At 39.0% G+C, this 26214-nt stretch overlaps 1 protein-coding gene across 2 annotated transcripts in view; it reads right to left on the bottom strand.

Moving 5' to 3' along the window:
- The window catches only part of HELZ (helicase with zinc finger), a 248474-nt gene that overhangs the window by 12879 nt on the left and 209381 nt on the right, over nt 1-26214 (bottom strand). For both annotated transcript variants that reach the window (XM_006833595.1, XM_006833594.1), the window contains exon 32: nt 4410-4662. In XM_006833595.1, the coding sequence (XP_006833658.1) occupies nt 4410-4662 (253 nt within the window). The remainder of the gene's footprint in view (nt 1-4409; nt 4663-26214) is intronic.

The following is a 26214-nucleotide window of genomic DNA, read 5'->3' as shown; positions in this document are numbered from 1 at the left end:
TCCTATTCAATATTGTGCTGGAAGTCTTAGCAAGAGCTATATGGCAAGACAGGGAAATTAAAGGCATCCAAATTGGCAAAGAGGAAGTAAAACTCTGTTTATTTGCAGACAATATGATCCTATACATAGAGAACCCCAAAAACTCATTAAAAAAGCTACTAGACCTCAATGTAAGATTCAGCAAAGTGGCAGGATATAAGATCAACATACAAAAGTCAGTTGGATTCCTCTATACTATAAACGACAGTGCTGAAAAGGACATTAGGAAAGCAATACAATTTACAATAGTCACCCATGGATGAAATATCTAAGAATAAATGTAACCAGAGAAACAAAAGACCTAAACAAAGAAAACTACAAAACACTACTACAAGAAACCAAGAGTCCTACAAAAATGGACGAATGTACCATGCTCCTGGATAGGAAGACTTAACATTGTGAAAATGTCAATACTGCCCAAAGCAATTTACACATTTAATAGAATCCCAATCCAGATTCCAACAACATTCTTCAAAGAGATGGAGAAAACAATTACAAGGAAAGAGACCCGGGATAAGCAAAGCACTGCTTAAGAAGAAGAGTAAGGTTGGAAAACTCTTACTCCCTGACTTTAAAATTTATTACACAGCTACAGTGGTCAAAACAGCTTGGTACTGGTACAATGAAAGACACACTGATTAATGGAACAGAATCGAGAATCCAGAAATTAACCCATCCACATACAGCCAACTGATTTTTGACAAAGCACCTAAATATATTATATGGAGAGGTGATAGTCTCTTCAACAGATGGTGATGGCAGAACTGGAAAGCGATACGCAAAAGACTGAACCAAGACCTTCACCTCAAACCTTATACAAAAACTAACTTAGCATGGATTAAAGACCTAAATGTGCATCCCAGAATTATGAAGGCCATCAATGAAAAAATAGGGATAAATGTGAGGACACTAATTCAGGGAATACACAGACTACCAAACATTTTGAAAACTACACAAACAAAAGTAGACAAAATAGATGATTGGGACATACTAAGAGTTAAAAACTTAAGTGCATCAAAAGACTTCACCAGAAGAGTAAAAAGGGAACCCACGGAATGTGAAAAAATCTTTTTCAACAACACATCCGACAAGGGACTCATTTTAAAAATAGACAGGAAACTACAACACCTCTACAAAAAAAAGACAAATAACCCAATTAACAAATGGGCACAGGATATGAACAGACACTTCACCAAGGAGGAGATTCAGGCAGCCAAAAAACATACGAACAAATGTTCACGATCACTAGCCATCAGGGAGATTCAAATTAAAACAACAATGAGATATCTCACACCAGCAACAGCAGCAAAGATCAAAAAAGTACGGGACAATATATGTTGATGAGGATGTGGAGAGATTGAGACACTCTTGCATTGCTGGTGGGATAGCAAAATGGTCCAATCTCTCTGGAAAGCAATATGGCGTTTCCTCAGAAGGTTGAAAATAGAAATACCTTATGAGCCAGCAATTCCTCTACTTTGCATTTGTTGTTGTTAAGTGCCGTCGAGTCGGTTCTGACCCACAGCAACCCTGAACAGAGCTTCCGAGGCTGTAAATCTTTATGGGAGCAAAAAGCCTCATCTTTCTCCTGTGGAACAGCTGGTAGTTTCGAACTGCTGACCTTGCGGTTCGCAGCCTGATTCGTAACCACGATGCTACCAGAAATACGAGTCATAACATGAGTAGATATATGCACACCAATGTTCATAGCAGCACTATTTACAATAGCAAAAAGATGGAGACAGCCTAAGTGCCCATCAACTGAAGAATGGATAAACAAACTGTGCTACATACACACAATGTAATATTATGCTACCTTGAAGAATAACAAGGAAGCTGCAAGCCACCACATAACATGGATGAACCCTGAGGATATTATGCTGAGTGAAATTAGTCAGTCACAAAAGGAGAAATACTGCATAGGACCACTACTGTAAAAGACTAAGAAAAAGAACCCATACTAAAGTGGGGGGGGATTCTTTGCTGATTACCTGGATGTGGGGGGTGGGGGGAGGGGAAGGTGGAGCACAGGGAAGGGATTAGACATAGGCTACTTTAGGTGCTAGAGAGGGGGACAATACACAAGAAGGGAGAGGGGACTGGAAGAAAAAAGTGGACGGGAAAACAATTAGGCAGGTTTGCATGGGCTAAGTGGGACAGAGGTAAATAATGATGTATGCACAACCTTGGAACAACAGGGCTCTGGGATACAGGGATTGAGATATGGTTGGAATAGAAAAAAGGGGGAAAATAATGTTAAGATGCTTGGCTGTCTTTAGAATCTTGGTTTCCCTGGCATGCCATTATAAAATAGACACTTGAGGGGGAGAGAAAGGAATAGCCAGAAATATCACCATAGAAAGCTTGTAAGTCCGTCTTCTGCCTGTAACTGATTGAAATACCTAAAATGGGGCTACAACATGCCCCGTGAAGGAGGCTTCCTGCGGAGCCTTTGCATTACATAAGACCATAGGTGGAATCCTGAACAGTATCCAGAATCTTCAGAGGTGGGAAATTTCCACTTGACAGGATAAGCAGACCAACCTGGATTGGCTAGAAGAACAGAAGATACTTCTTGAAAGAAAGACTGACAGGAAAAATACAAAACAGTATAGGCAGTCTGAATGATTACTATAAGAATAAGCAAGTTGCTCGCCCAGGAGACATCAAGGCAAGTGGTCAAGTCTCTTAAGGGCAAACCCACTTCCAAGGCTCAGACTCAATGGGAATACACGCTCTGATTGGTGACCACACTCGTCACCGATAAGGGGAAGTGAGGAGAAAGCAGCAATGAAACTGCAAGCTAAGCCCTACAATGTTCAATAGACGCCTGTGAACCCGGGTAGAGACCTGATCGGCCAGCAGTGTGGCAAGACCTGGGGACTCTTGGGCCCAGAGTCAGTGACATAGCCACAGCAGACTAGAATGGAGAGTGGAGCGTCCAGCTGATAAGAAGAGAGGGCATATGCATAAGAATACCCCCACTTGCAGATAATACCCACTTGACCTGGCTTCAATGGCTGGATGATCAGAGCTCAACTAGAAGAAAGAAGATGAAAAAAAGAGTAATCTGAAACAATTTGATGAACCCGTCCTACACCTATGGATGCAGTAGCTCAAAAGAGGGAACAAATCTTTACAGCGAGGATCATTCCCACCCCCTCCATACACAGAGTAGACAGAGATGAGCAACTTGGACATTGGCTACCCAAAATGGGGGTGCTGCAAAGGCAAGAAGTGACTGGCTTACAAGCTTTCAAGAGGGGGCCTAAATTCAGAGGGTACGGAGGAAGGTAGAGTATCTACTTTGTATCCAGTCTCTCTGGGCGCGGCTAATGAAAGGAGATGGGGATAGGTCCCATGTAGTACAACAGCGAATAACTGCTATCAGGACTGACTGTGAGGGTTGGAAATGTAAAGGTAGACATTTTGTAGCAAAAGAAGGGGCGTGATTGACTTTGCAGCCCAGGAATGGAGATCCCTGGAACCATCAAGGGAGAATATCAGAGTGCGAGACCCTACCCAGAGAAGCAATGACGCCAGAGATGGAGGCAGAGACATCGATGTGGAGAGATGGAGCAGCTGGGGACTTTAGATCCAGAGAGGGAGAGGGGCTGTGTGCTGATGACCGGGAAGTGGGGGCAGCTAGACTTGCAGGGTATACCCTTTGGTTGGTTGATGATGCATGGAGGGGATTGTAACCATGGCAATGAAATGATATATGATAGGATGAATGTAAAACTAATGTTCTCCCATGTAAATTATCACATAATTCACAATAAAACATTTTTACAAAAGTGTATTTATTGTCAAGGCTAAAGACAAAGACTTTCAGATTAGAATGCCTATCCATTCCTATTCCTTCCTGTGTGTTTTTTCTCCTTTATCCACAGACTTCTGGCCTTTTCAGTTTGTTAGAATACAAGGAATAGAACAAAAGGTCTATAAATTTCAAAATGTTGGACTTAGCTGGTCTCTCTCATGGTCAAACTCTAATATTATGTAGCAAATTACCAACAAAATATATTTATAATAAATTCCTACAAAATGATTAATAGTAACCTAACACTGACCCCAATCCTGGAAAAAAAGAAGCAAAAGTGATTCTATCTACTTAGCTGTGTATTTTATTTTAGGTTTCACTGCTTTTCCATTTAGCCACAATTCAAAATGATCAAATATAAATAAATCTTGAAAATGTCTGCCTGCAGCATGCCCTTAAGCTATGTCCATTAAATAATGTTCAAAAATAGTAATTTAATTTGGGGGAAAATTACAGGGGTCAAAGGGGAAAAAAAAAAAAACTTCAGAAATATCAAAGAGCAGAGTACTTTTATCAGAGTGTTGGCAATTGACCAACTCTGTCATACCTATCAACTCTCTGGGCTGAGCTGTCCTGCTGGATCCATTGCACGGAATGTTCTGGTAGGGGGCAGATGAGGTGGTGTTTACCCAGGACTCCGGGGATGAAAAGTTGAAAGAAGATTGGTGATTATGGTCCTGAAGCTCTTTACACTGAGCAAGACTGTCTTGAGGAGCGTTTACTTCTTCCGAACAAGGCTGCACTGAGCTGGATGAGATTCTTCTTTGGTACAAGGGCCGACCAGGTCCTCTGGGTTCATACTGTACAAGGAAAAAGGACATTTCAGAAATCCATGCTCCTTATTCCATTCCCACCCGGCCTCTCATTTCAGCCCATAGTAATCTCACTGCATTGAATAGAAATGCTGAAGAATGTTCTCAATGTGACTGTGAAAACTACTCTAAAAGAAGAATGAACTCTGGACATGGTATTAAGAGACCTAGGGTCAAAACTCAATGCTGGTCCTTGATAGGCTATCAAGGACCAAGAGAAACATACATCTGATTTCTGAGAAACCTCTTGGGGACTTTGCCTGTAAAATGTATTACACACAGTACCTTATCTACTAGTATCGTTGAGAGGGTAAAATATGTTCAGTACGTATAGCATTTAGAACAGTTCTGAGAACAAAGTGTAGGTGTTCAATGTTATATCATTTAAATTGCCTAATAAACTCGGCAGTTCTATTCAGCTTGTGTTTAGTTTTGATCCTTAGAATATTTATTTCATGAGTGTTGTTAGTTAGCACTGGAAACAAGAGAAAGAGAACTGGTGCTGAACTCACAGGATTATTTCTGGCAACTAACTGGGAGAAATGCAGGTGTAAGCTCTGTGGACGTAGTGCCATCGAGAGGAATTCTAGGATGTGCATTAGGGAAGAGAACAGGTCTGGACAGGCTGCTCTTGTGCAGAAGGCAGGAGAGGGTGGGAGGACAGCAACCCCCTTAGTATTAAACTATGAGTGTCCACATCATTTCAGCATTTCCAAAGTTTTCGCTACCGAATGAGAAAGGTCAGAGGTGAAACATCAACCTAGTTCATTCAGTTTCTTGTATTTTTCTTGTTCTTTTGTCTCCAAGCATAATACGTCAATTCATCTTTCATTTTATTCGACTCTAAAGGCAATTTTTTAGTGGTCAAGAGTGTCTTGAATTAGAGTCTGATTTTCTAGGATATTAACTAGCATAACTAATATGCCGTTTGCAAGTTTAATTAGTACATTTGGAACTGCCTTGTGTAAGGCAGATGGTTGCATAGTGCATTACGCGTTGGGCTGCTAATCACAAGGTCAGCAGTTTGAATCTACCAGTCACTCCACGGGAGAAAGATGAGGCTTTCCGCTCCCATAAAGATTTATAGTCTCAGAAACTCTATACAGGGTCACTATGAGTCAGAACCAACTCCACAGCACACCACCACCACAGGCCATTAAATTATTAGTGTGGTGGCTCTGTAGGATAAACAACTGGACTGCAAACCACAAGGTTGACAGTTCGAGCTCACCAGACACTCCGTGGAAGAAAGATGAGGCTTCCTGCTCCTGTAAAGACTGGCAGCCTCAGAAACCCTGTCCAGGGTCGCTGAGAGTAAAGCACTTAACAACACCAAAGGCCATGAAATGAAGGTGTGTGTGGAAAACACTCGTGGTATCACGACCAGACAGTCCCCAAATGGCTGATGGCCACACGTTGCGCAGCATGTCTGCCCTGTCAAGGATTGTTAGGAAGACTGCTAGATCTGAAACTCAAAACCAAGTATTTCTTTGTACTGCCGGCCGCAGTCGCAACCCTGTAGGGACGCCCACCTTAAAGTCTTTGTGTCTGAATATTAAAACTCAAAGTCAAGGTCTGTTAGGGTCTCAAAAAGGACAGGTTACAATAATAATCAAATCCTTTGCTGTGGCACTGTAGGATATGCACTGGACTGCTAATCACAAGGCTAATCATTCAAGGTCTCCAGCCACTCCTTGGAACCAACTCCACGCACTTAACAAAAACAACTTCATGATGGTGGTGGTAGTGGTGATGTGCCGTGGAGTCGGTTCCGACTCCTAGCGACCCTGCACAGGGTTTCCAAGGCTGTATATCTTTACAGGAGTGGAAAGCCTCATCTATCTCCGGCGTAACGGCTGGTAGTTTCGAACTGCTGACCTTGAGATTAGCAGCCGGACTTGCAACCGTTACACTACCAGAGCTCCTTCAACTTCATGACACAGAATGTTACATATGCTTATATGAATTCTAGGCATTAACTTTATAAGCTCTTTTTTATTAAATAATGAATACACACAAACCATAAGATTAAACAAACATCAATTTGTAATAATTACACAAATAAATTCAAATAAGGAAAGCTTTTAGATCAGAAAGAAATGGGAGCTGATATAAGAGAAGGGGACAATATCCAACTAAACTTTATTTTTAAAAATGAATCATTGGTACCTTCCGATCTGAAATCCAAGAAATCACACAGCTGACATGCACAGTGGGCTCTGGGAAAGCGCTGTGAAACATACTGATAACACTCCTGAGCAATTACTGACAAACAGGAACATGGAGATAAAACAGGAAGTTCAATTTCAAACTGTGGTAGGATAAGCAGTGGGCTACTAGCTGAAAGGTCAGTGGTTCAAACCTAGCACCCATTCCTCAGAAACCCAAACAGGGTCACTATGAGTGGGAACTGACTCAATGGCACAAAAGCAACAACATACTAAATGCATGTTCACTCAGTCCAAAATATGTTCTAATTCGCTCTGATACTTCCTTGTAGATGTGTGGTGTTTAATTTCCAAGTTTTCGGGCTTTTCTTGGTATGGTTCAATTATGGGTTTCTAGCTTAATTCCATTTTAGTCAGGTAACATACTTTGCTAATGAATGTTACACATGCACTTGAAAATGTGGCCTCTATTGCAGTTGTGTGGAAAGTCCCAGATATGTTCATTAACTATTGTTGGCAGATGATGATACTCAGTTTGTCTATATCCTTGCTGGCTTTCTATTTCTACGAGTCAGAATCCACTTGAAGGCAGTGGGAAGGTGGGTGGCATGCTATCTAATACTGAGAGAGACATGTTGAAGTCTCCAACTCTAATTGTGGATTTGTTTATTTCTCTTTTTAGTTTTACTTCCTGTGCTTTGAAGCTCTGTTGTTACCGGCATACATATTTAGGATCATTAAGTTCTTTTAATGAATTGACCCTTTAATCCAATATAATAGCTCTCCCTTTTGTCCAAGATCATTTTCTTTGCTCTGATGTGTACTTTGTCTAATACTAAGAGCATCACTTCAGCTTTCTTTTGATTAGACTTTGCATGGCATATATTTTCCCACCCTTTTGTATTTGACCATCTACATTATGATATTTAAAGTGTGATTCTTAGAGGTGGCCCTTAGTTGGGATTTAAATACTGACAATCTCTGACTTTAAACTACTGTGTTTTAGATCATTTATATTTAATGTAATTTTTTATATGTTTGGATTTAATTCTGCTTTATTTTCTGTTGATTTCTGCTGCTTTATGTTTCTCAGTTTTCCATTTCCTTCCCTCTATTGGGATATTTAAACATTTTATAGTATTTCATTGGAAGTTTTTTACTGTGATTGTGATTAAACTTCTCAGTTGTCCTGTTCCACTCCCCAGCTCTTGGCAGCTGAAAGTCTAGAGCGCTTCAGAATGCTTTTTCTCAGCAATCCTGCACTACACATCCATGGCCTTGTCCCAACTTGTAGAGGGACTGGCACTTGGGGGGACTCCGTATGCTTTGGGAGAGAGTTCCCTCTTAGCTCTCCTGCCCTGGTCTGCCCTCCAAGCCCCGACCCCCAGCTTTGGTGAAGTGTCCTTGATCTTTGGGACAGCACTTAAAAGGTTCAGACTGGAGCTGTAGCTGAGGCACCTCAGAATTCTAATCTGTCAGGCCAGCCAAAGTCAGTAAGAGGGCAAAGTCTTCCTCCTTTTACTGATCTGCCAGAAAAGAGAGCAGTTAGGGATTGCTTCTAACCTCTGAAGAGCTCAGCACTTCCTGAAGTCTGGTTAACTTGGGCTTCTTTGCTTCTACAACTCTCAGATGTGCTCAACAAGCCGACTGTGCAGAAGGTCCAGCTTGTACTGTCATTGGAATGAGTGCTGGTGTTCGGGAACACTCTACACCCTAACTGACAATGGCACTTAACAAGCTTGAACTGGAATCCCACCACTGTTCCCACCTCTGAGGCTCGACTCTCTCTTGGACTATGACTAAAAGGTCCTGTAATTCTCCCAGCTTTCACATTGCTCCCGCCGCCCCCACAACTTCCATCTCTGCCACCAGACAATTCTCCTGTCTTTGAAGCTTTGAAGAACAGTGGGTTTACAAATATATATATTGTTGTCAAAAAGGAACAAATTACTCTTGCTTTTGCCACTCAGAGAATGCACACCTTTTCTAAAAAAGAAAAAGTTATTGGATGTACACAAAAACAAACAGGAAGAGACATATACATCTAAGTGCTAGTCCCAGTGATAACAAATTCCAGTATTTTTTCTTAGCTGCTTAAATCTAAGTTTGTTTTTAAATTAAAACATTACAGACACAGTTAATGCTCTGTGCCCACTAAAAAACGACAAATCCATGCATGTTCTTGTAATTTCACTACAATGCATATGTCCATAAGCAACAGTCAGCACTGCTTTGGCATATCTTCAAAATTCACAGAAATGGTGTCACAATTTATGTATCATTCTGGATGTAACTCGACTGTTTTTTTGTTTCTTTCCTCTTAACTTTGTATTTTGAGATTTATGTATGTTGACACCTGAAGCCTAGTTCACTAATTTTAAATATTTCACTCAATGATTGTATCAGCTTACTTATCACTGTTGCTGAACACTTAGTTTTTTCTTACATTTCTGTATTATAAACAACGTTGCATGAGTCTCCTTGTACACAGGTATCAGAATTTCTCCAGATACAGTTCTTATCTAAGGAGCTCTGGTAGCGTAGTGGTTACAAGTTGGGCTGCTAACCTCACGGTCAGCAGTTTGAAACTACCAGCAGTTCCACAGGAGAAAGACGAGGCTTTCTGCTCCTGTTAAGAGTTACAGCCTCAGAAACCCTGTACAGGGTTGCTATGAGTCAGAACCAACTTGACGGACACTTAACAACAACAACATAGTTCTTATCTAGCAGAGGAATTTCTGGGTGGCATACACCTCCAATGTTTATAAGATTTTGCTTCCCAAGGTGGCTGCAGCAATTCACATTTTCGCCAACTAGTCTACACCATATGCAAGCTCCTGTAATGCTCCCTTGCAGCTTCTGACTCTGTCAGCCTGGCAGATTTTTGCCAACCTGAGAGGTGTGGAATACTATCTTATTTTAAATTACATTTCTCTGGCTGCAGGGAAGCTGGGATTTTTGTTGTTGTTGTTATGGGGATTTTGTTACAAGAGGCATTTGGGTTTTTTCTTCTGAGACTTGCTTGTTCGTACTTGTTCTTTGCCTGTTTTTGTATTGGATCATCTACCTTTTTCTGATTGGTAGGAGTTTTTAAAATCAGCTGTTCTCAAAGTGTGGGCCACAGACTCCAGTGGGATTCCCAACAGCTTTTTAAGGGGCTCATAAATCAAAACTATTTCCAGAATAATTCTGAGGTCTTTTACTTTGTGTTGACATTTGTACCATCTGACATTTGCACTGATGGTACAAGAGTACAAACAGGAACGACTGCTGGTCGTTTTGTTGTTGTTATTAAGTGCCTTTGAGTCAGTTCTGACCCATAGTAACTCTGTATAGGGTTTCCAAGGAGCAGCTGGTGAGCTTGAACCGCCACTGACTTTACAGTTCAAATGACTTTGTAGTCCAGCACATTAACCCACAGCGCCACACCAGAACTCCTTATTGATGTTGTTAAGTGCCGTCGAGTCGATCCCTACCCATAGCGACCCTGTGTAGGGTTTCTGAGAAGCAGCTGGTGAGCTTGAACCGCCAACCCTGCAGTTCAAACGGCTTTGCAGTCTGGCGCATTAACCCACAGGGCCACACCAGGACTCCTTAGTACTATCAAAATAGTGCCCCAAACTATCTGAGTGGTCATAGATGATACACGTGGCAAAGGGGTGGGAAGTGGAGGAGGCAGTTTCATTTGGGAATGTTCTTGTTAAAACTAGCAAACTTTCTTAATTCTTACTCAATTCCAGCCCTTTATTTTGCATGTTAAGTACCCTGGGTGATAAAATGGCAGATAATGCTGTAAGCACTTCTGCCTCATACTACACTACGATGGTTTTCAGCATGAATTTGAGAAAAGGCATTTAGGCAATTATTTGAATTATGTTCTGACTAGCTATTTTTTTTCTTTTTCTTTTTTAATAGGATACTGTATTTTTCTGAACTGACAGAATGTGGTTATTCGGGCTTGGGTATTTGACAGATATTTTATTAGAAATGTACAAAGTGAGCCTGTCACATCAAAGGCAGCAACTGACAGCACTTACCACCAGTGATAAAATTCAAACGATTGGGCACAAATCAAAGTATTGGAAAACTTGCATCTACACAGTGAGCTTGACAGCTTCCCAACACTTAAAGACACGACAAGATTGGTGGTGGCATTAATAAATGGTGATTTTTAAATACTGCATGTTGAAATGTATCAGTATTAGAAGAGCTGCGGAACTCAGTGAACTAGTATTTTCCAAAAGGCCAGGGATGTTACAAAATTATGTAACTAGTAAAGTGCATGACAAACTAACGGACTGTAATATAACAACACCAGAAAGGCCACTGAGGAGGATTCAGGTCTCACACTGCAACAAGCCGCTAGGTAATACCAACCGCCTCGTTTTAGTGTGGCACAAAGGAAGAATACCTAAATTATCTGAAAAGATTATTAATAATAATATTCTCTTGCCAACAAAATGTCTACGGGACTGAATTGTCTGTTTACACTTCAAACAAAACACCATGTTGTAAGAGGTTTGCAAAAATAAAAACATGGCACTTTTCTCAGCCAATATTCTTGTTTTGGAAAATAAAGTCAGTTTTACTAAAAATGTTAATTGTACTAACAAACAACGGTACTACCATAAACTTTTAAATAATTAAATTCTTAATGATCAGTTTTAGATGTTGAGAGCCTGTATAAAAAACTGATAGTTGTAAACATCTCTGAGATCTTTCATGACATATGCACAAGGTTATTCACTGAAGCATGGTTTTACAATAGCAAAGGACTAGAAGCTATCCAAATGCCCATCAATAGGAGACTGATTAAAGAAACTATGATATAACTCAATAATGGAAGTACTAAGTAGCTATTAACAGAATGAGGAAGATTTCTATATACTGCTAGAGTGTGGTAATGGTATATGCAATCTTTTATCTAAGAAAGAAAGAAACACACACATATATATACATATAATGTTGTTAAGTGCTGTTGAGTGGGTTCCAACCCATAGCGACCCTGTATAGCGTCACTATGATCAGAAACCCTGTGCAGGGTCACTATGAGCTGGAATCAATTTGACGGCAATCTGGTTTCAGTTTACACACGTGTTGTTGTTATTGTTAAGTGCCCTCAGGTCAGTTCTGACTCATAGAGACCCTGTACAGGGTTTCTGAGGAGCAGCTGGTGGGTTTGCACCGCTGACCTTGTGGATAGCAGTTCAGTGCTTATCCTACAGCACCACATCAGGAGTCCATACATGTATATATAAAGCAAATAAGTAATTCCATTAAAGACACTCATTAGGACCCATGGTTTTTACTGTAAAAGAACAGATCTAAAAACTAAAAACCTTGTAATCCTCCTTCAATTGACTAAGAAATAGCAATATGAACTTATGATTTACTTTTCTCCTAAAAAAAAAAAAAAAAAAAGTATTTCCCAGCTCTGCTTAGTGAAACGGTAGCAGCAACCCAGTGGCAATGAACACCTTTATAGCAGAGAGAGCTCTCCACCAAGGTTCTCCAAGAAATATCTGACCCTACGCTGGGGCAGACAATGTAGACGATGAACTAAGTTTATCTTTGTCGTGCCTGCAAGTGTGGAAGCTAACCAAAGATAACTGCGGAGATAGCAAAAGAAGAGTTCTGGTGTGGCACTGTAGGATACAGCACTGGACCGCAGCACTGGTGTGAACCACGAGGTCAGTGGTTCAAACTCACCAGCGGCTTCTTGGAAACCCTATACAGGGTTGCTATGAGTCGGGACTGACTCAAAGACACTAACAGTAATAACATATCAAAAGGAGACAGCCAGCAACATGAAGGGTCCCCCGTTCCCCCGCTGGCCAAAGAGAAAACAATGTATCCAAAAAGCATAATTACTACGATGAATTGAAAACACACATTCATTAATAATACCTGACTTATAGTAATATTACAAAAGAAATGGGAGAAAAAAACCTTTAAGAGTCACCAGCTTATTACCCTTAAAATGAAGGAAAAGGCAAGAATTAAGCATTTATCCTGTCTTTTCTACAGACTGTAATATTAGGAAATTAAATTGTTGATGAGAAAAATTTCTCTCTTATTTAGAAAAGTCAGCACAGAAGAAACTGACAGAATTTTAAAGTAATGATTCTGCAATCGTAAATGAGACAGAAGATCTAAGCAATAATCAATAGCTGCTAAACTCTGAAAGGTTGTTGGGAACCTGTAAAGGCCACAGGTCAGACTGACAACACCTGGCCCCTGATATCCAGTGTTTGACTTAATGCCACTAAAAATGGGCGAGCCAGATGAGACACTAATTCTCCCCTACATAACTTGCATATTTATAAAAAATTAGATCATATCATATGCAGTTTGGTAATTTTTCATTAAAATGCCATGCGTAGCTGTCTCTCCACGTCATCAAAACTCTTCTGTGGCATCCTATTTAATGTTAAGTGCCATTGAGTTGGCTCCAATTCACAGTGACCCTGTATAGGGTTTCCGAAGAGTGGCTGGTAAGTTTTGAACTGTCATCCTTTCGGTTCAAACCAACCCTGTGTGGCCTCATGCATATCCTATTTCATAGCTGCATCTTATTTCATCGTTTATTCAAACAAGAATTGCAAATTCCAGCCTCTGAAAAGCCAGCTCTATGGCCTCGAGGTAACAAGGAGCAGAGGGAACTGCAGCATGAGGACTTGGAGAATCCCTACCCAGCACTCAAATGAGGCCGAGTCTGTTTTCTAAAAACACTGAGCAAGCAAGCAAAACATGACTAGCCCATCAGTTTATACCTTCTGAGATACACAATGCTTATTCCTGAGTCATTTATTTAGGTGGTGATAATTTTTCACAATCATATAAATTTAATGGTCTAAAGGAGTCCTGGTGTGGTGCTGTGGGTTAATGCGTGGGACTGCAAAATTGGTTTGAACCGCAAGGTCGATGGTTCAAACTCACCAGTCACTCCTTGGAAGCCCTGTATAGGGCTGCTATGGGTCAGAACCTACTAGACGGCACTTAACAACAACAATGGTCTAAAAGCTCACTAACTCCCATTGTTTTACATCTCTTTCAATGATATTAAATGTGACGTTGCTGCTTCATTAGTAAAATTCATTTTTTGGAGAAGCTTGCATTGTCCCCAAAATTTAAAAAAATATGTGCTAGGCCTGCATTTGTGCGATGCCAGGAGAAGCCACATGACAGTGACCTAAAAAAGAAATGTCCAGAAAATACCAAGCTTCTGAAGAACAAACTAGCTCTTATGAACATAATACAGTGCTCAGATGTAAAAGCCCTCAATAAATATTGGATGAGAGAATTAAAATAATGAATGCTGAATACATTATATTTAAATTTATATTTAAATGTCAAAGACTTGAAGAAGAAAGTTTTGTTTATAGAATAGACTTGGACTCTACTGATGTCTTTGAATTGAACAACCCATAAGGTTATCTATCATCTTATGTTGTGAGCTGTGAGCTAGCTTGGTAGAGAGGTACAGAGTTTCCCCAAAAGAAATGAACTAGGAAGGAAAGAAGACAGGAATTTCACTGTAGAATGAAAAACAATGTTAATATGTGAGACAATGTATGATGAATAAACTATAGTTTGAATAACAATGTAATTGGGCTCATAAGATAAATTATAAAACAGTATTTGTTAGAAAGGCATTATTCCCATTAATGGTGGAGACTGGTCCAAAACGTTACTAAAATACTAATTTGTTGTTGCTAAGTGCCATCAAGACATTTCTGGCTGATAGGGACCCCTTTAAATCTTTTTGGAAGCAGACAGTCTCATCTGACTCTTATGTGTGGCTGGTGGGCTTGAACCACTGACCTTATTATGGTTTGCAGTCCACAGCTTATCATATGGAAAAAAAAAACAAAAAACCAGTAATAATGACCAGCTGATTGGCCATCAATATAAAACACATTTTGGGAATATGTGGAAAACAGAGCAACCGTGTCTGTGGATGAAGGATGGAATTGTAGTTACATACCCACGATGAGAGCCTGTCTGCCCTGCAGAGTTCTGCTGGCTTAGGGTTCACAAGAGAAACCCTGTCTCTTCGCAGGGGCTACTAACCAAAAAGTTGGCAGTTGGAACCCACCAGCCACTCTGTGGGTGAAAGATGCACTACTATAAAGACGACAGGTTAAGAAACCCTACAATAGTGCGGTTCTATTCGGTGTGGCAGGGCTGAGCCTCTGAATTCCCAGCTACAATAGAGATGAGCTGAACTGGAAATGGAATTACGAAGGAAGATGAAGGGGTAAAACTAGAGGGATGACCTGACAGAACCTGCAATGCAGGAAAAAAAGAAAAAATTAAGAGACAAGACAAAACCCTGAGAAAATTGGAAAGGCTTCAGAGAGTTTAAAGTTTTGAAGAGGTCCACAGGGAAAAGGTTGGTTCTCCACTCAATCAACCCAAAGTGAAGTCTGCCAGTCACTAAGCCCTGCACCATATGAACAACTTTCCAGTTACTTTTCAGTGAATTTTATTAGTGACACAGATAATCAGAGGTCACCACCCATTCAAAGATATCTCAGGATAAAAGACAATTTCCAAATAAGGTTTTGTTGTTGTTGTTAAGTGTGGTCGAGTTGGTTCCAACTCATAGCAACCCTGTACAGGGTTTTATGAAGAGCAGCTGGTGAGCTTGAACTGCCGACCTTGCAGTTCAAACGGCTTTGTTGTCTGGCACATTAACCCACAGCACCACATAAGGTTTAGTTCCTACTAAAAACCAAACACGAAACCAATGAACAAACCTCCTAACTGGCATCCTCAGAAAAGGCACTCTACTCATAAAACAAAACCAAGAACTATGGAAAACAAAGGGAAAATCTGAAAATAAAGAATTCCTGATCATTAAAAACATTAGAATTCAAATACAAAATACCATGAAAATGTATGAAAACAAAATCAACGTCTTCCTGAAAGTAGGGCAAAAATAAAAAAGATGTGAAAATATGAAAGGAGAAATGAGATTTGGAGAATACAAAAGGTTCCACGTTCTATCAAGAGAAGTTTTAGAACATGGGAAGAGAGAGAAGAAAGATGGTGGTAGTTGTTGTTGTCAGGTGCCATTGAGTCGGTACCAACTCATAACGACCCTATGCACAGCAGAACGAAACACTGCCCGATCCTGGGCCACCACTCGTCTGTCAGTCTGTCATACTGTGGTGGCTGTGAGTTGCTGTGATTCTGGCAGCTATACCACGGGTATTTTAAATACCAACAGGGTCGCCCATGGTGGACAGGTTTCAGATGAGCTTCCAGATGAAGACAGACTAGGAAGAAGGAGAGATGAACCACTTCCAAATATTCAGTCACTGAAACCCTTATGAATAGCAGAGACATGGTGGTTGGTTTGTTGTTGTCAGGTGCCATCGAGTTGGAATCGACTCATAGCAACCCCATGCACAGCAGAACAAAACAATGTCCAATCCTGGGCAAACTTCACTACCACACTTGAGTCCATCAATGCTGCAACCTGGCCAATACATCTCGTTGGGGGTCTTCCACTTTTTCCCCAACCCTCCATCTTACCAAGCATGATATCCTTCTCCAGTGACTGTTCCCTCCTGACAATATGTCCAAAGTATGAGACACGAAGTTTAGCCATCTTGGCCACTAAGGAGCACTCTGGCTGCACTTCTTCCAAAACAGATCTATTGGTTCTTTTGGCAGTCCATGGCACTTTTAGTATTCTCCTCCAACACCATAATTCAAAGGCATCAATTCTTCTACGATCTTCCTTATTCACTGTCCAGCTTTCGCATCGATAAGAGGTTATTGAAAATACCATGGCCTGGGTCAGGCGCACCTTAGTCCTCAAGCTGACATCTTTGCTCTTCAAGAGATGGTGGTAGGAAGACCATTTCACAAGCTGGAGGAGCAGTGCTGCTCTCAAGAGCCTTCTGTGACAATGATCTGTCTCCAATCCCTGCTCCTCAACAAGGTGGCTACCGAGCATTTGAAATGCAATGATTTGAGGAAATGAAGTTCAAATTTTACTTAATTGCAAGTAATGTACATTTAAATATCTACCTATACCTACTGGTTCCATAATAGTCAGAGTAGATCTACAATCTAGACTGAAAGGCCAAGTGTGAGTCAATAAAAGAAAACACAAAACCTCTACATTTGGGCATATGACTGTACACTTGCAAAACAAAACAAACAAAAATACACATACACACACAAACAACCCTAAAGTATGCCAGGGGTGGGGGGTGGGGGAGGAACAAGTAGAAGAAAAATAAGGAATCAAAATGACTCCAGAATGCTCACATAAAACACAAAACACAATACTAGAAGATATATTTTTTTTGACAGCTAATCACATGTGGGGGCAGAATAAAGATATTTTCAAACATGCACATTCAAACTATTTCTTACAAATCTACTTGTTTCCTTGGTTTCTAACTCTCTCACCTTCTAGAGGCTTTTACTCATGCAATCATTTCTTTTCTCGCCTCAGCATCAATCTTCTCTCAGTGGATCATCATCCCATTGACATAAAAAATGATTTTTGTCTTCACTAAACAACATCAAACACACTGTCAAGCGTCCCTTGACTCCTGACTCTTTCCTGGGCTCTCTTTCACAACAAAACTCAAGAGTTATCTTAGTCACCATTTCTACTTGCTGCCCTCTAAATATCTCCTTCATCGGCCCCTAAGGTGACCACACCGCTGATGGCCAAACATGAGTTTACTTGAGCTCTCACCTACATTCAAGAGAACTGACCACTTTCTCTTTGTGAAATGTTTTTTTCTCTAGGCATTTGTGACACTTCACTAATCTCATACCTGATTCCCCCTTTTTCCGTAGCACACACTTCTCCTCCAATTTCTTTGCTGGTTCCTCTCTTCTACGAGAATGCCTCAAGATTTTGCCAAAGCTGACTTCTCTGAGATTTCTCCTTAAACAACTGCATTCAGCACCATGGCTTGAAAAGCCATCTATGGACTCTTTGCTCTCTCCCCAGTCCAGTCCTCTGGCCTGAGTTCTAGACTCCAGCACTCAACTTTCCAGTTGACATATCCAACTGAAAGTTGAGTAGGCATCTCAAACTTATCATGTGCAAAATAAAATACTACTACACCCATACTCTTTTCAAATGGGCTCTTTCACCCAAACTGTCCTCATAGCAAATGACACCACCTCTTAGGCAGTTGCGCAGGCCCTCCCTATCCTTCCTTCACAAATCACATCTAACCCATCATGAATACTTGTAGGCCCTACCTACAAAGCATATCTTGAATTTACTTATTTCTCACCATTTCTGTTGTTACACCATAGCTCAAGCTACCATCATCTTCTTTTCTAGATAACTATAATAGTCCCATTATTTTACATTATTTAAAAGTAATTATTTAAAAAGTAAAATGCATTATTTCAGCACAATTAAAACAACTTTAACATTTTATCTTAAGTTCATAGAGATTAAATCATAAAGAAGCAAAAAACTTCTCTTAATTTGCAAATTTACAACCCATTTGTATCGGGTTTGTTTTCTGAAAGAGAGGTATAGGGAAATTAATATGACTTTGTAGGAAAGTAGATTAAAATCAATTTTGTTGTTGTTATATGCTGTTAAGTTGGTTCCAACTCATAGCAATCCTGCATAGGGTTTCCAAGGCTATAAACCTTTATGGAAGCAGAAAGCCTCATCTTTCTCATACGGAGCGGCTGGTGGAGTTGAACTGCTGACCTTGTAGCATCACACAGGCAAGGGTGCTTACAATCTACAAATATTATCTTCCCACCAAGCAGTAGAGAAGACCCTAGAATGAATGCACATATTAGGTCTCACTGACATGACATTTCTAGCCAACCTGAGTCTATCTAGCTTCTAGAATAAAGACAATCAAGTCATCGATGACAGAACACAACAACCTCTGCAATGAGAGAATGTCAGTTTAGGTAGAAGTTTATCTTCAGTTCATAACTATTTGTGTTATCTCTAAAGAATCATAATTACAAAAATTAAATATATTTTCAGGAAATTTTTTTTTTAAGTAATCCTTAAGAGTGCTGAGAGTCACAGTTTTAGTCACATTAAAGGTCAGGGAGGAAAACTCAAGGAGTTAGTTTTTATTTTTTTTTAACATAATTCATTTTGTTGTTGCTATGGAATTAAGTGAATGAAACTAAATGAAATGAATGAAACTACATGAAAATACTCTAAAATTGCAAAGTAGCAAAAATTTTAATGGTAATCGGTCCAAGAATTCATTAAGAGTGCTCTAACCTAGTAAAAATTTACACCCTCGGAAACCCTGTACAGGGTCGCTATGGGTCGGAACCGACTTGACGGCACTTAACAACAACAACAACCACCACATAGTAAAAAAAGAAAGGTTTGATGGGGTAGGATAGCTGGACACAGCAATTGGGAAAAATTATTTCAAAGTTTCCCCGGTAAGTTAAAGCCCCTCCAAAAATCAACCATATGTTCATATCTGTGCAAAAAAGAATGAAAGGTTAAAGTCTACAATAGCTATCTTCGAATCATGAAATCATAATTTCTCTAACATCTACATTTGCCATGCTAACTATATATGCCATTTGTCAAGAGAAAAACCAAAGCTGTTATAAAAAAAGAAAAACTAGCAAAACATAATATAAAAAACCATCTCTATTCAAATTAAATGTTAAGCTAACATCTATGTCTCATCCCACATGAGATTAATCTGCCAAGGTTTCTGGCAGCAAAAAAATTCACACTGGGGAAGGAAATAAGACATTTTTCTATACTGCTAATATTCAAGAAATTACTTTTAAAAGCTGGAAATAAACAGTGAACACATAAACCATTTATTCTATGAGATGATTCATGTGAAATCATTTTGTGCAAGATAACTGACGAAAGTTATCTTAATGCATGAAAAACTTCAAAGTCTGCCATGTGGTAAAAATTATATTTTCCTTGTCAGAATATTTTTTCAGTTTTCAAGTTAGTTATCATTTGTGAATCTTATGCATCAATAAAAGGTGACCAAGTGTTTCTGTAAAAGCAATTTCACTGTAAAAACCCACTGACAGATGGAAGGTATTTATTCACACTTTCACAGCTAAAGAATATTATCAAATATTAAACCACTAGATTTGGCAATGTAGGATAAACACTGTACTGCTAGATTGGCAGTTCTAACCCAATAGCTGCTCTAAGGAAATCCTACACAGGGTAACTACGAGTCAGAACTGACTAGAGGGTATTTAACAATAACAACAACAACTGAATGCAAAGAATTTAAATTCTAAAATTAAGAATCATATAAATAGGTCATTGATTGAAGCACATTATACAAGCCTTTATTGTTGTTGTTGCTAAGTGCCGTGGAGTGGGTTCCACCTCATAGGAACCCTGTACAGGGTTTCTGAAAAGTGGCTGGTGAGCTTGAACCACCTACCTTGTGGTCCAGTGCATTTACCCACAGCGCCACACCAGGACTCCACAAACCTTTATAAAAACTTTAAAATGTTTTGGCACAGATGTTTTCCCCAGATACTAGAAATTCACCTGGCAAATAAGCACAAGTGACACCATCAAAAATGGCAGAGTAAGGGACTCCAAACTCCGTCCCTTCATAAAAGCAAACATATACAACTGGCAGAAACTGACAAAATCAAATGTTTTAGACATCTGGAAACAAACTGAACTTTGCAGTAATCAAGGGGACACTTACTCAAGAAAATCCAGGTGAGTCATAGTAAGAAGAGCAAGATTTGTGCCATTTTTACCCAGTTCCATCCCGTTACCCATTTCAGTGGTAGCCTTACAAATAGTTGAGCTGAGTAGGGTCTGACTCATAGTGACCCTGTGGAGGGTTTCCAGAGGGCAGCTGGTGAGTTTGAATGTGGTTCAAACAGGCCTTGCAGTCCACTGCTTTATCCCACAGTGCCACACCAGGAGCCCATATTTCCGGTACCAGTGCCAGAAAGAGTAGAACACTCTTTATTCTCAGGAAAAGAATGGACGTCATTCTCAGTGCACTGTAATGATCTGTTTTGCCATGTCTGGTGGCTTGTTGGACATCCAATTCAAAAGTCATGCGTAGCCTCATCTAACTTCGGAAGTCACACAGTGTTGTAGGAGCAGCTGCACATGTAGTCGGGTGAAGTTGGGGAGTGTGATAGGCATGTCAAAGCTTTCATTTTTATGTTCAAAATGCCCCATTTATCAACAAAAAACTACAAAGCATGCAAAGAAACAAAAATATGACCCATAAATAGGAGAGAAAATAAAAGGTTATCAATAGAAACTACCCTTGAAGAAACCCAGACTTTGGACTTACTAGACAATGACTTTAAATCAGCTATTTGAAATATGTTAAAAAATAAAAAAAACTAAAGGAAGACATGTCTATAAAATTAAAGGAAACTATGGAAATGATGCCTCACAGAGAAAAAATATCAACAACAAGAAATTACAATAAAACAAAACAGAAATTCGGAAGTTGACAAATACAATTACTAAAATGAAAAATTCACTAGAGAGTTTTCACAGCAGATCTGAGCAAGGAGAAAGAATCAGCACACTTGGAGATAGGTCTATTGAGATTAGATAGCTGAGTAACAGGATTTTTTTAAAGTGAGGAAAATTGAATAAAACCTCAGAGTTTGGTGGAGCAATATCAAGCATATCAACATACACAGAAGGAAACAATAAAGAAAATTGTGCAATTAGGAGTATTTCCAGAATTAACAGCCAAAAGCTTTCCAAATGTGATGATAAATATTAATGTACAAATTATATGAGAAGTTAAATTAAATATACAAATATATTAGAAGTTCAAAAAATTCCAAATAGGATAAAATCAAAGAAATCCACACCAACACACACAATAATCTTTAAACTACTGAAAGTCAAAGTAAAAGAATCTTAAAAGTATTCTCAAGAGAGAAAGAACCTGTCACATAAAAGAACCCTTCCTAAGTAACATTAACAGCTGGTTTCTCAGGAGACGTGATGGAAGCCAATATCACAGTGAGATGACATATTCAAAATGCTCAAAGGAAAAACAACAACTGTCAATCACAAAGTCTGTATCTAGTAAAATAAATCATCCCTCAAAATGGAAGGAGAAGCTAAGAAATTTCCAAATAAATGACAACTAAGAGAGCTCAGTGCTAGCTGCTCTGTTCTACAAGAAATGCTAAACATGGGAGTTCTTCAGGCTGAAATGAAAAGGCATGAAACGTAACTCACAAGGTTGATACACACAAAGACATTTAACAATATCAGTAAAGGCAAATATAAACCATTAATGTACTTAATACTTTTTTTCTTCCTCTATGATTTAAAAGATTATTGCATAAATTAGTATGTGTAAGTTTATGTTAGGTACACAATGTGTACACATGTAATTTGTGACACTAACAATATAAAGGTGGGGGTGGAGGAGGCATACAGGAGCAAGATTTTTGTACATTATTGAAATTAAGTTGGTATCCATCCATCCGTACTAGATTTTTAATTAATAATACTTTGTTATATATTAAAGTGTATCCCTTCAAAATAACTACAGAAATTTCTGCTCTTTAAAGTCAACCATTTAGTATATTTATATGACAGCAATAGTTGTTGTTAGGTGCCGTCAAGTTGGTTCTGACTCCTCCCAGGACAGCCACTCTGAAAATAAATAATAATATAAATATAAAATATGTTGTTGTTGTTGTTGTGTGCCGTGGAGTCGGTTCTGACTCACAGTGACCCTGTACACGGTTTCCGAGGCTGTAAATCTTTAGGAGAGCAGAATGCCTCATCTTTCTCCCGTGAAACAGCTGTTAGTTTCAAACTGCTGATCGTGAGATTAGCAGCTCAATTCATAACCACTACGCTAACGGAGCTCCTTATAAAATATATATACATATGTAAATATACATATATATGTACATAGACAGTACTTAACAACAATAATATCTATGGCAAGGAAATTAAAATAATACAATAGAAAATATATAATTAATACAAAAGATTAATGTAATGAAGGAACTGTGGAACAAAAAGATGCAACATATATAGAAAATAGAAAAATAGCAGAAGTCAACCCTACCTTATCTGTAGTTACATTAAATATAAATGGATCAAACTATAAATTTAAAAGGCAGAGATAAGAAAAAAAGGATAAAAAACCATGATCCTCCCTGGACCATCAAGAAGGAAGAGCAGGAGTGGATCTGAGCTCCCTACCTAGCTAGGAAAGCGGTGACAGCAAAGATGGTGGCTGTGTGCCTGTGGACAGAAGGCAGGCTGGCAGATGTGTCCCTTGGACATTTAAATGAATATATATATTTTTTGTTTTGTAGATGTGCATCAATTACTTTTTCCTTGTTCATTTATGATATATCAGATGTAAATGGGGAACTGCAGGGAGGATAGTGTAATCACTGAGATGAAACAAGGTGTATAGTTTCCTGAACGCAGAGCAGATGATCTTGTCTATAAACCTTCACCCAATTCACAATAAAGTTAAAAAAACAACAACACAAAAACATGATCCAGTTATTTGTTCCACAAGAAAGTAACTATAGATTAAAAAATATAAATAGATGGAAAATAAAAAGATGGAGAAAGGTATTATGTACAATCAGTAACAAAAGAGCTGGAGTGGCTATACTGACATCAGAAAAAATACTTTGTTATATATTAAAATGTATCCCTTTAAAATAACTGCAGAAATTTCTGCTCTTTAAAGTCAACCACTTAGTGTATTTATATGACAGCAATAGTTGTTGTTAGGTGCCATCAAGTTGGTTCTGACTCATAGCGAATAGAACACAACAGAAGGAAACACTGCCCAGTCCTGCACCATTCTCACAATTGTTATCACACTTGAGCCCACTGCTGTGCCAATCCATCTCACGGTGGTCTTCCTCCTTTTCACTGACCCTCCATTTTACCAAGCATGATGTCCTTCTCCAGGGACTGTCTGAAGTATGAGAGACACAATACACTGCACTTTTGTCATTCTGTCTGTACATCTAACACATATTTGTTTGTTCTTTTGGCAGTCCATGGTACATTCAATATTCTTCTCCAACACTATAACTTAAATGCATCGATTCTACAGTCTTCCTTATTCACTGTTCAACTTTCACATGCTTATGAGACAATTGAAAATACCATGGCTTGGGTTAGAAACACATCAATCCTCAAACTGGTATCTTTGCTCTTGAACACTTTAAAGAGATCTTGTGCAGCAGATTTGCCTAATGCAATACATTATTTGATTTCTTGACTGTTGTTTTCATGAATGTTGATTGTGGATGTAAGCAAAATGAAGTCTTTGACAATTTCAATCTTTTCTCCATTTATCATGTTATTAATTGGTCCAGTTGTAAGGACTTTTCCTTTCTTTACAGTGAAGTACAATCCATACCAAAAGCCATGGTCTGTGATTTACATCAGTAAGCATTTTAAACAAGGTTTCAGCAAGCAAGGTTATATCATCTGCATATTGCAGGTTGTTAGTCTTTCTCCAATCCTGATGCCATGTTCTTTCTCATATAATCCAGCTTCTTGGATTATTTGATCAGCATACAGAATGCAGCCCTGGCATACACACCTTTTCTGATTTTAAACCATTAGGTATCCCTTTAGTTTGTTCAAACTACTGCTTCTTGGTCTATATACAGGTTCCTCAGGAGCACAATCAAGTGTTCTAGAATGCTGAATCTTTGCAATGCTATCCATAACATGTCATGGCCCACACAGTCAAAAGCCTTTGCGTAGCCAAAGGAAACATCTTTCTGGCATTCTCTGCTTTCAGCCAAGATCCATCTGATGTCAGCAATGACATATCCCTAGTTTCACATCCTCTTCTGAATTCAGCTTTAATTTTTGGCAATTCTATGTTAATGTTCAGCTGCAGCTGTTTCTGAATTACCTTCAGCAAAATTTTACTTGTAGATGATATTAATGATATTATTCAATGATTTCCACATTCCACAAGGTTGGTTCAAACCCACCAATCGCTCCCTGGAAACCCTGTACGAGGTTGCTAGAGTCAGAATTGGCTCGATGGCACTTAGCAACAACAACTACAATGCCATCACAGTAGTTGATGTAGATAACTTAAGAAAGATGTGAAGACAAACACTGTAATGAGAAAGAACGAGGGACATTACATAAAATGGTCAGCCCATCACGAAGATGTAACAATTACTAATATATATGCACAAACACAGAACTCCAAAATACATGAAGGCAAACCTGGCAGTACTGAAGGGACAAACAGCTCGACAATAATAATTGGAGACTTCATAATTTCACTGTCGAAATGGACAGATCTACACAGCAAATTAACAAGGAAATAGAAGATTCGAAAAACAACATGAAGGGCTTTCAAAAAGTTCATGGAAAATCTGATGGAATTTTTCCATGACCTTTTTGAAACCTCCTTATATAAACTTAGCAGATCCAACTGATACCTATCGAATACTCTTCTCAAGGGTATCACGAATATTCTCCACAATTGAGTGTAAGTTCATCCACAAAACAAGTCCCACCAAGTTTTAAAAGACTGAAATTATGCAAAACATGTTCTCTGACCAACAATGGAATGAAATTAGAAATCAAAGCAGAAGGAAATCTGAAAAACTCACCCCATACAGAATTGTTTATATGCTAAACAGTGTAATGAGAGTTCCAGCCAGGGCAATTAGTTCAGAAAAAGAAGTAAGAGGTACCCGGAGTGGAGAGGAAGAAGTAACACTATCTCTATTTACAGATGATGTACTCCTCTACACAAGAAATCCTGAGGAATAACCAACTATTAGAGGTAATACAGAGTTCAGCAAGGTTGCAGAAACACAATCAAGATAGGAGAGAGCTTCTTGGGAAAATCTGATTATCTTTTAAAATTCTGTTTTCCCACGAACCTTCTGAAGCCCCCTCACACAATCAATAGTATTTCTATGCATTTGCAACAGATGATCAAAAAGGAAATTCAGAAAACAATTCAACTTATAATAATGTCAAAAATAATAACATAATTAAGAATAAATTTAACAAAAATGTACAAGACAGAGGCTGAAGATTTCAAAACACTGCTGGTGTAAGAATTTAAAGATGCCCTAAGTAAATGGCTCAGGTATTGAGAAACTTGGTATTATTAAGATGGCAATATCCCACCACCACGACCACCACCCCTTTTTTTGGTCACAAATTGATTGATCCTAGAACTGATATAGAATTTCAAGGAACCTGAAATAGGCAAAACAATCTTGGAAAAAGAACAAAGTAGGAGGACTCACACTTCCAATTCTTACTACTAAGTATAATCATTGTACTAGCATAAGGACAAAGGAAAGTAGGCCAATGGGATAGAATAGAGAGTATAGAAATAAACCCACACATCTATGG

This window comes from Chrysochloris asiatica, unplaced genomic scaffold (genome assembly GCF_000296735.1).
Source record: "Chrysochloris asiatica unplaced genomic scaffold, ChrAsi1.0 scaffold00007, whole genome shotgun sequence".
NCBI lineage: Eukaryota > Metazoa > Chordata > Mammalia > Afrosoricida > Chrysochloridae > Chrysochloris > Chrysochloris asiatica.
This window is presented reverse-complemented; position numbering and strand designations above follow the sequence as displayed.